Source organism: Alligator mississippiensis, chromosome 1, assembly GCF_030867095.1.
Source record: "Alligator mississippiensis isolate rAllMis1 chromosome 1, rAllMis1, whole genome shotgun sequence".
In the NCBI taxonomy this organism is placed as follows: Eukaryota; Metazoa; Chordata; order Crocodylia; family Alligatoridae; genus Alligator; species Alligator mississippiensis.
The window spans coordinates 29,547,901-29,562,241 of NC_081824.1; the positions used below are offsets into that span (position 1 = coordinate 29,547,901).

The 14,341-nt window shown below is 44.9% G+C and overlaps 1 protein-coding gene across 1 annotated transcript in view; it reads left to right on the plus strand.

The window, feature by feature from the left end:
- Nucleotides 1-13,779: 13,779 nt before the first annotated feature.
- Nucleotides 13,780-14,341, plus strand: part of PDIA6 (protein disulfide isomerase family A member 6) — a 39,602-nt gene continuing 39,040 nt past the window's right edge. The window contains exon 1 of the mRNA XM_059729629.1: nt 13,780-13,838. Within this exon, the coding sequence (XP_059585612.1) occupies nt 13,817-13,838 (22 nt within the window). The 5' untranslated portion in view covers nt 13,780-13,816. The remainder of the gene's footprint in view (nt 13,839-14,341) is intronic.

Below are 14,341 nucleotides of genomic sequence, written 5' to 3' on the forward strand. Positions count from 1 at the left end.
CTCTTAGGCACACTTGCCCCCCTGGTACAGGACCCTGAACTAGGACAGTACAGGGGGCAGGCCCAGGCTGCCCCTCACCTTCCACTGCTGCCTGGAAGGCTATCTGTGGCTGTGCTACACATCCCTGCCCCCCCGAGCCAAGAAGGACTTCACTGCTGGCATTGACACATTCCTCAGCGTGTGAGAGGCCCATGGCTGCCTAGCTGTGGAGGCATGGGCTGCTCAGTAAAGTTTGGCACTTTCTCCTGCCTCCCTGAATGCTGTGAGGGGTGAACCTGGGGCCAGAGAAGTATGGGTGGGCTAGGCAGGGAGGGAGGGTAGGGGTAGGGGTAGGGGCAGGGACCAGGGCCAAGGCCAGGGCCAGGGGTCGGAGCCAGAGTGGAGAAAGCCCTCCCCACATGTGGGCCTTACCATGTGGCCGGGGTTGGTGTGGCCAGTGGCTCTGCTTGGACCTGGCTGATGGCGATGGAAGGAAGGGGAGCACCATGCAGGTGTCTGGCAGGAGGCCCCCCTGGGGAGGAGTGGGCACTGCTGGCAGCAGGCGGTGTCATGGCTGGCTGTGCCTTGTGTCTGGGCCTGGGGCTGCAGAGCTGGCGAGCAAGGCACTGGCCAGGGCTCCCCAAGCTGCTGGTGGAGACTGCAGCCAGGGAGCTCAGCAGGATGAGGCACTCCACACCTGAGACACCCTCCTCCGGTGACATGTCAGGTGCCACACTGAGGCAGGAGCTCTGGCAGGCCACCCATCCTGCTGAAGACAACACTGCTGCAGCCTGGATCCCAGGGAGCCAGGATGGCCATCAGTTGCTGCATAAAGAGCATGGACTTATGGGCACAGCTGAACTGACGATTATGGTCAGTCATGCTGACCCACCTTGCCCGCAAGACTTTGACCTTTATGTAGCACTGCTGTGCCAGCCAGTTGTGCCTGCACTCCTGCATGCATCCTGACAGGGCCTCATAGATGTGAGTGCTGGAGTGCCCATTCCACTCAAATTGGTGCTACACTTGCCCCACAGCACCATGAAGTCACCAGTCTCCTCCTTGATCCAGTTGGAGCCCCAGGTGGAGGGCATGGGTGTGGACGCAGATGTGAGCATGGGCCTGGGTGAGGAGGATGCCATGGTAGGTCCTGTGCCAGCTGTCTGGACCCCCCACATGGCTGTCCCTGGGTTGCTGGCTCTAGGCAGCTGCCTGCAGTGCCCAGTGCAGGGTCACGGTGAGTGACTGGGAGCTGCATGGCAGAAGCAATGCCCCACAGCACCTGAAGGTGCAGGGCAGGTTGTTGGGGGTGTGGTGCAAGCAGGTGGTGCTGGCCGTACTGGCCAGAAGCTGCCTGCAGCTGGGCCTGGGGGCTGACACTCCTGGCTGGAGGCTGCAGCACCTGTAGCACCCTGTGGCACTCACTGTTCAGGCAGCTGTGTTGCAATGCGGTGCCAAGCAGCAGCAGCGCTAGGGTACAGGCAGGTAGGCACTTAAGTTCTCTGATACTTGGGAAGAGGAGTTTGCACACCTCTCCTTGGGCACAATTTCATCCTTTCCCTTGCTGTTATTCAGCAGCCTGGCCACTGCTTACTCATCTGAGGTACATCCTCAAAGATAGCGAGGTTCTTCAGAGTTCTCACTGTGAAAGGTGCTAATATCAGATCAACTTTTGGTGAAACAAAATGGAATCCAGCACTCATGCCTTTCAGGTCATCTCCAGGATTAATTGATTAATATAAAAACATTTCTTAGCTACATTTTTGTATTTTCTGGCCTTTAACCCAAGTAACTCCTGTAAATGTGAATGGATGCCATGCTGCCATAGTTCCAGGTTGTAGTGCAAGAATATGGCCATGGTAGTTAATAGCTAATGACAAAGATTGGGTGGACCATTCCAGAAAGGTAGGATTCATAAACTAACTAAAAAAAGGCAAGGTCACTTAAAAGAAGTCATTAAGTCATTTTTGGCTTTTATGAGTCTTCTCTGGATCCTAAAGCATCCATACAGAAAACTAATAAAGGAATCTGTAGATTAAATTCACACTTAAAAATAACACACTTGAATTATTTTAATCTACCAACACTATGCAAGTATAGTTCTACAATGATCACATTGTCAACCTCCCAAATTAAAAGTCAGAGCTATTTTATTTCTGTGTCATGCACCTGGCTTCCAGAAAAAAATTCTGTTCTTTATCTGAAATATATGTTGATTGTTCTTTGCACTGAAGTTTGGCATCTCTAAGCTGCATGGGCTGGAAAAGGTCATTTTGTTCCTGCTGTAGCACTTTTTTTTCTTCTTATAGCTGGTGATTCTGCTCTGAATGAAATAGACTCACCACTATTTGATGTGGTCGTGTCCTTTAATTAAAGACAATGATATTTAGTGCACAAAATACTCTGGGTCAGATCTTCACCTAAGGCAAATCGATGCAGTTCTAGCAACGGATATTTCATGATTTTAAATCAAGATTGGAGGGTTTTTTTCTAAAAGATGCTTGAGTTCAAACAGGAATTAATCTGGGGGTTCTTAATCTTTTTAGACTCAGGGCACTCTTTGCTAGACTTGATGCACCCCTCAGAAAATGCCAGCTCTTAGCTTTCACTCATTTGTAAGAAGAAAAACTAGGACTCAGGAAGACCACAACTGGTCAGAATGTTTTTGATACTGGGGATTCTTGATGGAAATCTTTGGGTTTATCATATAAATCATGTGTATGTGCTAATATTGCACAGCACCCTACCACACCCTTACAAAGATCTCCTAGCACACTGATTGAGAATCACTGGTTTAGATTATCACCCTTTTGTCTTTAGAATCTAGGAATAATTTACATCATCTGAAGATCATGTCTCTAGGTCGAATTTTAAAAGTTTGTTTTAAACCATAGTGTGAAAAAACACTGATATTACTAGTGACTTTATTCATCTTTCTAAGATTCTTTTCAGTGCTGGCTCCAAAGACCTACAAGATGTGGTCCTATTCCCCCCAAAGTATTCAACATTTCTGTGAAAATATTGTGTGTGTGAAAGACACGGTGAAATGAAATGCTAGCTATGTAAGGGTGACAAATCTCTTACATCAAAGGTAAACAGCTCCATCTGCAGTTATTCCAGCATCTTGCAGAGGGTTGTAAGCTAAGGTTGAATTCAGGCAATCCTGAAATGATATTGATAGAGAGTAGACAACCTGCTGGAAGGATATCCCTCCTCTACCATCCCTTTGAGGGCATCTGTCCTCATATTAAACAAGTGCAAATCTTCTCACAGGAATGTACTGTGGATAAACTGTTCTTTGAGAGACAAGAGTTTCTCTCCATTTTTCCTTGAGAAGTTTTCCAGATCCAGGGTGGAATTTCTAGTGAAAGACCCAAACTAGAGGAGTGTGTGGGAACTATTCTACTTTGCAAAATTAAGTCACTATTCGGTGCAAAGTATAGTTTGTTTCTTTGACTTAGCTTTCCTTCAATAAGTTTTACAAACATGCACACACACTTGCGCACCCACAGAGAGTACAGCTCCTGCCAACAAACTAATCGGAGATCTGCTTGGAAAAGATGTCTAGCACCCTTTTTGGGGAAAGGAGCTCTATGCTCACCATCTGGGTTCCTCTGTGCACACTTGGGATGACCTTTTGTTTTCATTCCTTTTGAGAAACGAAACAAACCATCATTTTTCAAAGTAACACATTTGATAATGCAGGCAGAGTTGGGTTGCAGCTGTTCTGGGAGCCTGGGAACTGAGTCCTAAAAGTGTCCATGCTCTCAATTCTATGGCAGAAAGCTTGAAAGCCCTGAGAACCCCTTAGTTTTCCTTTTAAAGCCTGAATAATTTCTAGCCAGCTCCCTTTCCCATCTAAAGGATAATCTACAATACAGCCTGTCTGAAGGAGGGGGGTCCCCCCCAAGGCTTCTAGGCTCTTTGCCATACATAGTATTGCAGGAGAAAACTGTGAGAATGTCAGAGTTTTCTGTCTTTGCCATAGATTATTGTGCTTTGAGTCTTGGTCCCTGACTCAGTTATGGTTCACAGAAATTGCACATAACACTGTTGTGGTCTTCCAGGAACTCTCTTTTCTCGGCTTACTCCTCTAAAGAATAGTGATATTTAACTCAGAGATGATTTGGTTTTTATCAGAGACAGTGGCCAGTATGGTATGCTAGGGAGAAGATACAATTATCTATACTTGTAAACTTAGGGCCAAGGAACTTGTAGCAAGGCCAGAAATAAGGCCCAGGAGTCCTGAATCCTTGTCCCAAAGCACTAGCTGCTGAAATAATAGTCCTTCCCAATGTGGTTGGTAGTGATTTCTCATTCTTATATATTTTCATATTTTTAAATACCAGCAGCTTTAACCCATGCAGTGTACCAGATACTGTCTGAAGATATAAAGTGCTTGAATTTCTCACATGAAAGTTACTTAAGTGGAGAAACTTCATAATTCAAAAAACAGCTGAACCAGTATTGGTAAAACAAGGGGCACATCTGGGCTGGCCACCTGTATGCAACCTGATGTAGTTAATTATGCTTATTATTTGACAATGGGACAGATTTGCAAAGGTATCTAACGATGTGGACAGACCTACTGGGATTTCCAGAAGTGGCAAGTTGCCAAACATCATTGATTTTAAAAAGCAGTTCATTGTCCATTAAGTGCTTTTGACAATCTGCATTCATAGGCGCACAAGGCTCATTGAAGGCCAGATATTCTTAGTGCTTATATATGACTTTCACTTGCAGATCTAAGGAGCTTAGTCTCACTACAGTACAAACAGATGAGCTTACATCCATTTCTCACAGTAGGTCAAAATCAGCACTTTAAATTCCTGCCTGCTGTTAATGCAGATTCCAGAGCCCTGCTACCATGTCATCAGAACAGTATACTGGACTTCAGATCCTTCAGCGCTAGTTTTACTTTGCAAATTAATTCACTGTGAGCATGTCTGCACAAGGCATTTACTATGGAGTTGCCTAATTAGCTCTGCAGTAAACATCTCGCTTCTACATGTGTGGCCCTATTAGGCGTCAGGAAACTAATAAACTCCGCAGCAGGTTAGTATTTGTAAATACAAGTACTGTCCTGCTGTGGAGTTTTTTTGTATGCAGCAGTGCACATGTAGACACTGACCCAGCTAGCTGGGACACAAGGGTGCTTCATTGCAAGGACTGCCTGCCAGCTAGCCCTTATGCAGAACCTGGGTTGGTGCTATGACTAAATTATGTTCCTATGGGTTCAAAGGCAGGATTTTGAGCTGTGCTCTGGGCTTGAGGGAGGTAAAGCACTGGAACAGGTTACCCAGTGAGGTTGTGAAATCTCTGTCCTTGGAAGTTTTTGAGACCTGGCTAGACAAAGCCTTGGATGGGATGCTTTAGTTGGGGATGCTTTGAGCAGGGGCCTGAGCAGTGGGTTGGACTAGATCACCTCCTGAGATCCTTTCTAACCCTCATTTTCTATGGTTCTGTGATCCCTCATCCTGTATTTCAACTGGTTCTTCCAACCTACTACTTCTGAGTCTTCTCTCAACTGAGCCTTGCAGAGCTGGCTCTCATCCATGCTCTGCTTTCAGGAAGACACTGAGAAACACCCTTTAAATGGGATAAAATAGAGATTTATAGAGGATTTTCCATAACATTCTGAGAACAATTTCCTCACTAAGCCTCCCAGTGATGCCATATGCCCATTGGGTCATAAGATGGCACCTTGAGAAGCCTGACATGAGAGCCTTTGAGTCTAAAAAGAAATCTGAAACTGCATGCTTGAGCCTCTGTGAAAGAAAATAATGAGACAGTTCTGTCTACTCCTGCTTGTCTACAAATATGTCAGTGATATTTCATGATCAATGGTATCAAAGATAGTTGCCAGTTTTGTGCCTTATAATGCTTCTCCATCACCCAGTGGCAAATAGACCAGATCATCAGTGCCATTACCAGTCTGAAGTCAAAGGAACAGGAGTCTGAAGAAGCTAAAGTATCTGGATCTTCATGGCCATCTTGCAACAGTCTTTACCATGATCTGACTAAAAGTAGATTAGTTACAGATATGTAGTAGATCTGATTCGGAGTATCAAGGAACAGGAGTCTTTATCTAAGGCCATGTATATGCTCTAAATAGTGTTTAATACTCTGCCTCTCTTAAAAGATGTATTGCCAAAGTATCCTAGAAAGTCCCAGAATACCTTTCTAATGGCATGTAGCCATTAAGGAAGACAAGAAATACCTCATCTTTAAGAGTAGGTCATTGCTATGTAAATTAGTATGGAGAACTGCTGGAGATGTTCCATTAACTTTCATGGGGTTCCAGGAGGGTAAAGGAGTCATGTGCATGAAATATAAGTGCCACCATCCATATCTATCAAAATGAGAAGTTCACTTGTTAAGTTGTATGCAGTTAATCTAAAGTCACATAGCTGCACACTTTTGGTCAACGAATCAATGTTAAATTACTCAATGCAGACAGAACATGTTGTTTAAATGCTGCTTTTGTTGGCAACTTTTAACTCAAAGTCAATAAATTAATCACAGCCCCTTACTTTTCTCCCTTTCACTAGAAACAGAAAAGGCCATTTGGCTCTGTTGCTTCTCAAGTTTGTAGCAAAGTCTTCCTGGAATCATGCTCAACTGCTCTGCCAGCTGGTCACCTAGGGAGAAGCTGGGTGCAGTGTTAGTGTTAGCTTTATGTCTGATCTTGGAGATGCCAATAACAAACATAATAAAATGAATGTATTTGAAATGAACTCATGGGCATGTTTATAATAATAAATGTATCTCCCTAGGAAATTTTCTTAAACTAAATATTAGATATTACAGAATAAGTGTCCCAACATGTCTTATGTTTTTCTTTGAATGTTCCCCTTTCTTAAGAGAAAAGGACCTAATAAAGAATTCCCTATATTTGAAAGCTTTTCTAATTTTTTCTCAACCAGGCAATTGGTCCAATAAAAGATATCACCCGCAAAATTCTTGCTGCCTTTCTTAGGTAAGCTTGTTCAGTTGTACGTATGTTCATTGAACAAAAAAAATAATATCTTGGTGTCTAACAAGGTGCTGTCACTCATGACTTGATCTTTCCATCTTTAGAAACTCTCATACTTCAAAGGCTATGAAATATTTAAATGTATTCTATTCTTTTTAAGCATCTGTCCCTTAGTAGCATGTTCTCAGCTGCTGTGACGGATGTTAGGAAATTACACAGTGCCATCTAGTGGATGTTTATTATATTGTCTGATCCCACGCTATTTTAGTGCTCATGGCTGACTACGGGTAGGTGCCTGGGAGAAATATACAGTAACAAAGAGATAACTGGAGGTCACAGTCCAAGCCATTCCTCAACCCCTAACAAACACTGATAGGAATGGGCTCCCTGCAAAATAGGACTGCTGCTTTAATTAAAAACTTTATCTTGAGATTGGTGATAGCAGTATTTCTTTCATGTAATAGCCTAACTTGTAGGACATGCACCCAATACATGGGAGTCCTGTGTTTTACTCCCTCCTCTGGCTGTAGAGGTCTAACACATTTGCACATTTACTATAGTGCCCTAACCACTAGGCCATAGGTAGTTCCCTCTTCTACTGTACCAAAGACAGGCAGTAATTTCATAGCCTGCTGGTTAGAGCATTCATCTAAGTAGAAGGGAGTTCTGGTTTGTGCTCCCCAGTGCCTGTTTAATATAAAAGGAGGGAGAACCCCCTACCAGCCTGCAGGTCTCTGGATAAGCACTGCCCTGGAGTGACACTGAAGGGTGCCCTTTGTTGTTGCCCTTTTACAGTGACTGAGGTAGGGTAAGGAGTTTGGTGTGTTTTTTGGGTGAAGGAAGTGACAGTTACAGCCCTTCTGCAGGAGAGGGGGTGCAGGCTTGGAGGGGAGGGGATCCTGCCTGGGGTTGAGGCAGATAGGGACTTAGGAAAGAGGCAGGAAAAGGGCTTCTTGTATCTGGGTGTGAGTGGTGGTTGGGAGGCATGGTTGGGACTGATAGAAAGGTTAGCTTGCATGGTTGAGTGGCAGGGGGAGGGAGAGTTGGAGTTCTCACATTTTGGAATATTGTTTATGGAATCCTTTCTGTGAGCTGTTTGGTTGGGTTTTTCAAGCTGCTCTCAGCCTTTTTGGTTGAACAGAATATAAATATAATAGTAGTAACAATACTGATATAAACCACAGAAACCATCCTTGGAGCAGGGACTAGAACTTCCATTGCCATTTCCTAGGGGAGTGCCCTAATCTCTAAGCCAGTGATCTGCAACTTTTTTGGGCTCGAGGCACCACTCACTCGTTACAAGACACCTCTCTGTAACTGTTGTGAATTGAGTGGCACCCAGTTTCAAAAGCTAATTTATATATTAAGATATTTACCCCTTACATAATAGTGTGAATGGGGGAAATATGCCAGGCCTAAGCCTGCACTTATCTGCTTATCCCAGGGGTGGGCAAATTGCGGCCTGGGGGCCAGGTGCAGCCCGCCAGACCATTCTATCCGGCCCACGGGGCCCCTAAAAATTTTTAAAAATTATATTTATCTGCCCTGGGCTGCCTGTCACGCGGCCCTTGATGGCTTGCCAAAACTCAGTAAGCGGCCCTCTGCCCAAAATAATTGCCCACTCCTGGCTTATCTCCTCACACTTGACTTTTCTCCTCACAGCTCACCACCACTGTTGTCGCACCTTGTGGCAAGTTTTTACCCACTCTACAAATCTTGTGCTAATCCCCAACTTTTCTATCTTAACTGAGCTTCCAACATAGCACCATATCAAATGCATTGCCAACATTCAGATAGGTGAGATCTACCATGTTTCCTCTACCTAGAAAAGGTCAAAGGTACAGTTTTGTCTGGCACAACCCACCTGTGTTAGTACCCATGCTGCCTTTTATCCTATTTTCCATTTACCTCTAGCTCTTACTACAGATTTTGGAGGAAAAAATAATTAAAGCCTTGCATACTGTTAAAGTCAGACTAGCAGATCTGTAGTTGCCTAGATCGTGTATTTCCTGTCTTAAATATAGATATTACAATTACTGCTCTTTAGGCAGAGGGTACCACTACTAACTTGACAGATTTATTAGAATCTGAGTGACAGTGCCAAATGACAGTGCCAATTAGTTTGCCTCTGGGCATAGCCTGCCCACAGTGCTGTGTTAATGCAACTATGATACTTCAAGAGTTGGTGAGCTGTTATTAGTAAATGCCTCCTGTAAAGCTGTTATCTTATTTTGCTGATGGTTGATAATGAGTCTGCTCTGAATGCAGTAGAAGGAGTAATGAATGACAGCCAGAACCATACCTTGGGTTTCTCCCACATTCCAAGAAGTTCTTTGAAATGGAAGGCCAAGGTTTATGGCTTTCACCCGCTGGGATAAGCTTTGGCAGATAAAAATCATGGTTTTGTAGTAAAACAAACTGGCAGGTCAAAAATTTAAATCATGACTCTAATTTGAATTATTTCTTTTAAATGTAGACTCATTTACATGCTGTTAGTGATTTAATTCCCCTTGCATAGCTTCCAAACCTAAATGAATGTTCTGGATTTGTTTTATTAGTTTCCTAATTGTTAGTAAACTTTCAGATTTCCCTTGGACCCCATTCACTAAGAAGTTTTACACTTAAAATTCCCTTCTGTTCTGAAAAGAACAAGTGTAGGACCACATTAACAACCTTATAACACAAAATTGACAAGCAAATAGCCTTTTTATGTGCAGTCAATATAACTTGATCTGTTAGGATTTCTATAAATCAAATTTGAAATGTTGAACCAGTCTGTGATCCTCATCACATTTAGTAGCCTGAATCAAATGATTTGGGAGGATGTGTCACTAATATCCTTTTGGGAAGACTGATTTTAGGCATCTGTGAAATTATCAAAGCATAACTGTCTTTTGTTCAGGCTGCTTTCAAACAAAGATGACATACTCATGATGAAGTCATGCACCTAAAACAAGACACTGAAGATGCCTTCCAGATAAACAGTAAAGTTGGTGCAATTCTGATGGACCTGTCAGCTGCATACGACAGTCTGATTCTTAAACTGTTGCAAACCGTTAGGCTCTGTGCCAACCCTGCAATCCCAGAATCTGACACAAGAAGCAAGGGGGAGTTCCCACGGCAGCCTGCAGCTGCCCCCAAATCTCACATCTGGCTCCCTCAGTCCAGTCCTGGCTGACAGAGCCAGTGAGATCTCCAGCTCCACTGTGCACTCCTCTGTGTAGGACTGACCAAGTTCCACATACACACTGGTCTCTCCTCCCCTTACTCCAGCTCAAGCTTCCTCTTTCTTTTTCCTTTACTCCTCAGCCCCTGGGAATTTCTGGGAATTTTAGTCCAGGTTAACAGTCAACACTTCTGTTACCCACATTACGTTCACATACATTACAGCTAATATTCGTCATGCAGGCTACATTCGACACAAAATCAAGCTGTCAATCAACCAGCACAAGGGCCCTGGCTATTTATTTTTGTCAGTAGAGATTGGCATTAAGTGAGTCTAAGACCATCCAAAGCTTTGATGAGATACCATTATCTGCAGAACTGCATGGAGAGCTGTAACATAAAAATATCTAGCTGCTCACAGTTTATCTGCAAGAAGATCTACTTTTAGAAGAAAACATCTAAACCTGCAATCCCTGCAGACATGGTAGGACTGATCTCACCATGTTCCTAATGGAGGGCTGCTCATCTACGGATGACCAATATGTTTGGCCCACTGCTATCCATAGATTAACTATGACATAAAGGAGCTAGGTCCTTGACGTATGGCAGCTGCTGTATGATGCAGAGGCAGGCACATTGGTGAAACTTGGACCCCCTGATTTGCTTGCAACCTGGATCAAAGATCCTGGATCAGGCTGCCTAGGATAGCAAGAGTGACAGCCACAATGCAGAAATTTGGTCTGTCCTCACCGGGAGGGTTCAAAATCAGAAAGTTAGAGGGATGACTCCTACATCTATGCCCTATCAGTGATGCAGCAGCATTGTCATTGCCTTGTGATTGGACATGTAGAAGATTTATTTCATTGAAATGAAAAGCAAATTGGAAGCCTCTGAAATGCAGAGTTAGCTATAACATGCATCTTCATAGTTGTACTATTGTCACCTTGCCTTCCTCCTTCCTTTTTCCTGTGTTTTACACCCCACTGTTATTGCTATTTGAGTCTCAATCCTGCAAGTTAGTCTGCAGGCATGGATACTTGGCTTTGGTGTATATGTCCACTGGTTGGGGCAGTTTGCAGTGGTGGTGCCTTCGACTGCAAGCTATCTAGGGCCAGGACTCTCTCAGTCTGTGTTCATACAGCATGAAACCTTCTGGGTATTTATTTCACTAAGAAAGTTACAAAAGAGTGGTTTCATTCCCTCTATATAGGAGTTTTAATATGCACTCCCCCAGGGTTCTCGACAGGATAGGAACAGTTTGAATTCAGACTATGGGGCTGAAGAAAAGTATAAGTAGTTCTCACAGGAATTCTGAATAATGCATTTTATTAGAAGAGGCATGCCCCAAGGAGTCCATGACCATGTAGTACAATGCAGGGAAATAGGAAAGAAATAGAACAGTAATACTTGCTTTATTAAACCATAGATTTTCTTCTCACCACAGACTTCAAATAAAACTGTTCAACTATTATGAAACTGGACAAATGACAAACAGCTATTGTAGTCCCAGAGCATTAAGCACCTGCTATATGTAGAATCAAAAGTCTTCAAATGCAATGATTTCAAGGTTAACTGCAAAGGGATAAAGGATCTAACCCATATGCGCAAGAAGGGAGTCCCCTAGTTCTAATATCTTGGGTTACAACCTGCAAGTTGGTGTCAGTGTGCCATTAAGCCAAGAAGGTGATCACTACCAGCAGTATGCCCATGAAGCTAAAGCATGTTTTGAAACTTGATTCCATGATTTGAAAGCCTCATTCTGACTTGAGATATATCTATAGGCCTATAGTCAGTTGAAAGACTCTCACTGGTGTCAGTGAGCTACATATCTGGCTCTAAATTAGAGGTAACTCCACTGAAAACAATAGACTTGACTTGGTGTAAGTGTGAATCAGGACCTCAGTATTTGAATTTAGAAATTCAAAAAGATGGGGAAGAATGAACTCCCTGCAAACATTGTTTTGGCAATAAAGTTTAAAGGAAGGTTGTCAAGGACTGGACCAATCAGATGCATAATGTGATATTAATTACACTTTTATCCAATTGGCCCAGTTAAAAAGGTATTTAATTTTCCCTGGACACAGTTTTATCCTAATGTTCTTAGCAATCCATTGTTGCTGGTGTCCAAACTAAGCATTAGGTTTGGAACTAGAAATTATTCAGACAACCTTCAAAATTCTGACCTCCCTGTCTCAGCTCTCCAAATCTAGTCACCTTCGATCTCACAAACACCACCAACCAGCTAACCAACATGGTCTCCTCTTCTACCTTATAGAGAAATTGTCTTCCTCTGCACCCTGCAATGATTCATTTACCAAACCTCCTTCCCACTGCACATCCTTATATCAAACAGGCAGTCCCCGCCACTCTGTTTAAAGGAAAATAGTCAAGCTGTTCCGTTTCTTTCCCTCTGCCTGCTCTAAGGCTCTCATTAGCCTCCCTTTCCTTGTCCCAGGTCTTTCAACTTGTTGGATTCTTGAAATTACAGAGTTTCAATACTGGATGTACGTCAATTAAAAACAACCAAAAACAAATAGAACAAGTGAAAAATGCTTCTTAGAGTGAATTATGTCAGCGTTTCACAACCCATGAGTCACGACCCAAAAGCAAGAACATATCAAAGGGTCGCAAACAAACTTTAAAAATGTTTGGGGCTGGAGGGAGTGGGAAGAGGTGGGCACCATGTGCATATATGTGTCCATGCACACATGGTAGCCAGGCAGCAGTGGAGAGCAGCTCCCACAGCTCCTTGCATGTAAGTTGGGGCAAGGAGGAACATAGGTGATGCATGGTCAGGGGGGAGGAAGACATGCCGATTTCTATACCCATAGCGGACACAGGGCTACTGCCTGGCCAGACCAACACAAGCAGGAGCTGCCTCCACAGCCCAGCAGGCAGGGCCTGGCATAGGATGGCAGAGCGGGGTGAGGAGACTTGTTGCTGCCGCTGGTACCAGGACCCTCATGCCAGCCGCACAGCCAGCAGCGCAAGGAGCAATGGGTGGGAGGGGCACTCTGCCCTCACCTCCTTCTGCCGCCAGCCCCTTACATGCTGGGCCACAACTCAACCCCACCACCTTGGCCCTGCCACTGCTACCAGTGCTTCCCAAATGCCGCAGCTCTACCCCAAAAGGGAGGCAGGGTGAAGGCCAGCATGGGCTGTCTGAGGAGACTGGAGGCAACTCCTGCCTGGTCTGGCCAGACTACAGCCCCATGCCTGCTGTGGGCACAAAAATTGGGGGTGAGAGAAAGAGAGGGGGCATGCGCACAGCCACCCCCTATCCCACACACTGGGCAGCTAGGGCCTGGGGACCGGGGGCAGTGGGTCAGAATTGAGGGGAACCAGCAGGGCCAGGGGGTGCAGGTCAGGCCCAAAACGGTTGAGAACCACTGATTTAAGTCATGCAGAATTGCTCTCCAGAAAGAAGCAAATGTTGCTCAATTCAGTAGACTTCTAGTATCAAGAATGTATTGCTCCTTGTGTTACAGCCTTCTTACATCACTGTCACAGAGCACTGAGGTGCCCTGTGCCTGAAGAGGGGAAAACTGCTAAGGAAGGAGCCCTAGCAGTGACCAAGGAGCACAGCTGCAGGTTGCCGGGGCAACCAAAGAAGGTCAGCTGACCAGAAGGGGCAGGGCTTGACCCTTATAAAGCCCAGGAGCAGAGGGCTGAGGCAGGTGTTCCTTAAGCTAGGATATGGGAAGACGCCTGATTGCAGGTATGGCTTATGGCAGCTCTTGAGGCTTGAGCAATGTTGTTTTAGCGAGGTGGCTTCAATTTATGTTACAGCCCAGGGGCTTGTGTTTTGTTGTTGTTACAAGACCAGTGGTTTGGGTGAGGCTAAGGGGATGGAGGAGGCCTCATAGGGGACTCACAGCAGGGGTGAGGACCCTAGCGCCAGTGCGGGCACAGCATAGGGGGTACATAGACCCAGCCCAGAGGGGGGGTGACTGAGAAGCCCCAGTGCGGGCGTGGCGAGCCCCAGATAGGGGGCAACATTATTAAGAAGCCCAAGTGTGGGCATGGGGATCCCCAGATGGGCTTCCTGAATTATGCTGCCCCCCTAAGTGGGGGCATGGCGAGCCCCAGATAGGGAGCAACACTATTAAGAAGCCCAAGTGGGGGCATGGCGAGCCCCAGGCGGGGGTAGCATCACTAGGAAGCCCAAGTGGGGGCATGGCGAGCCCCAGATAGGGGGGGCAGCATAATTAGGAAGCCCAA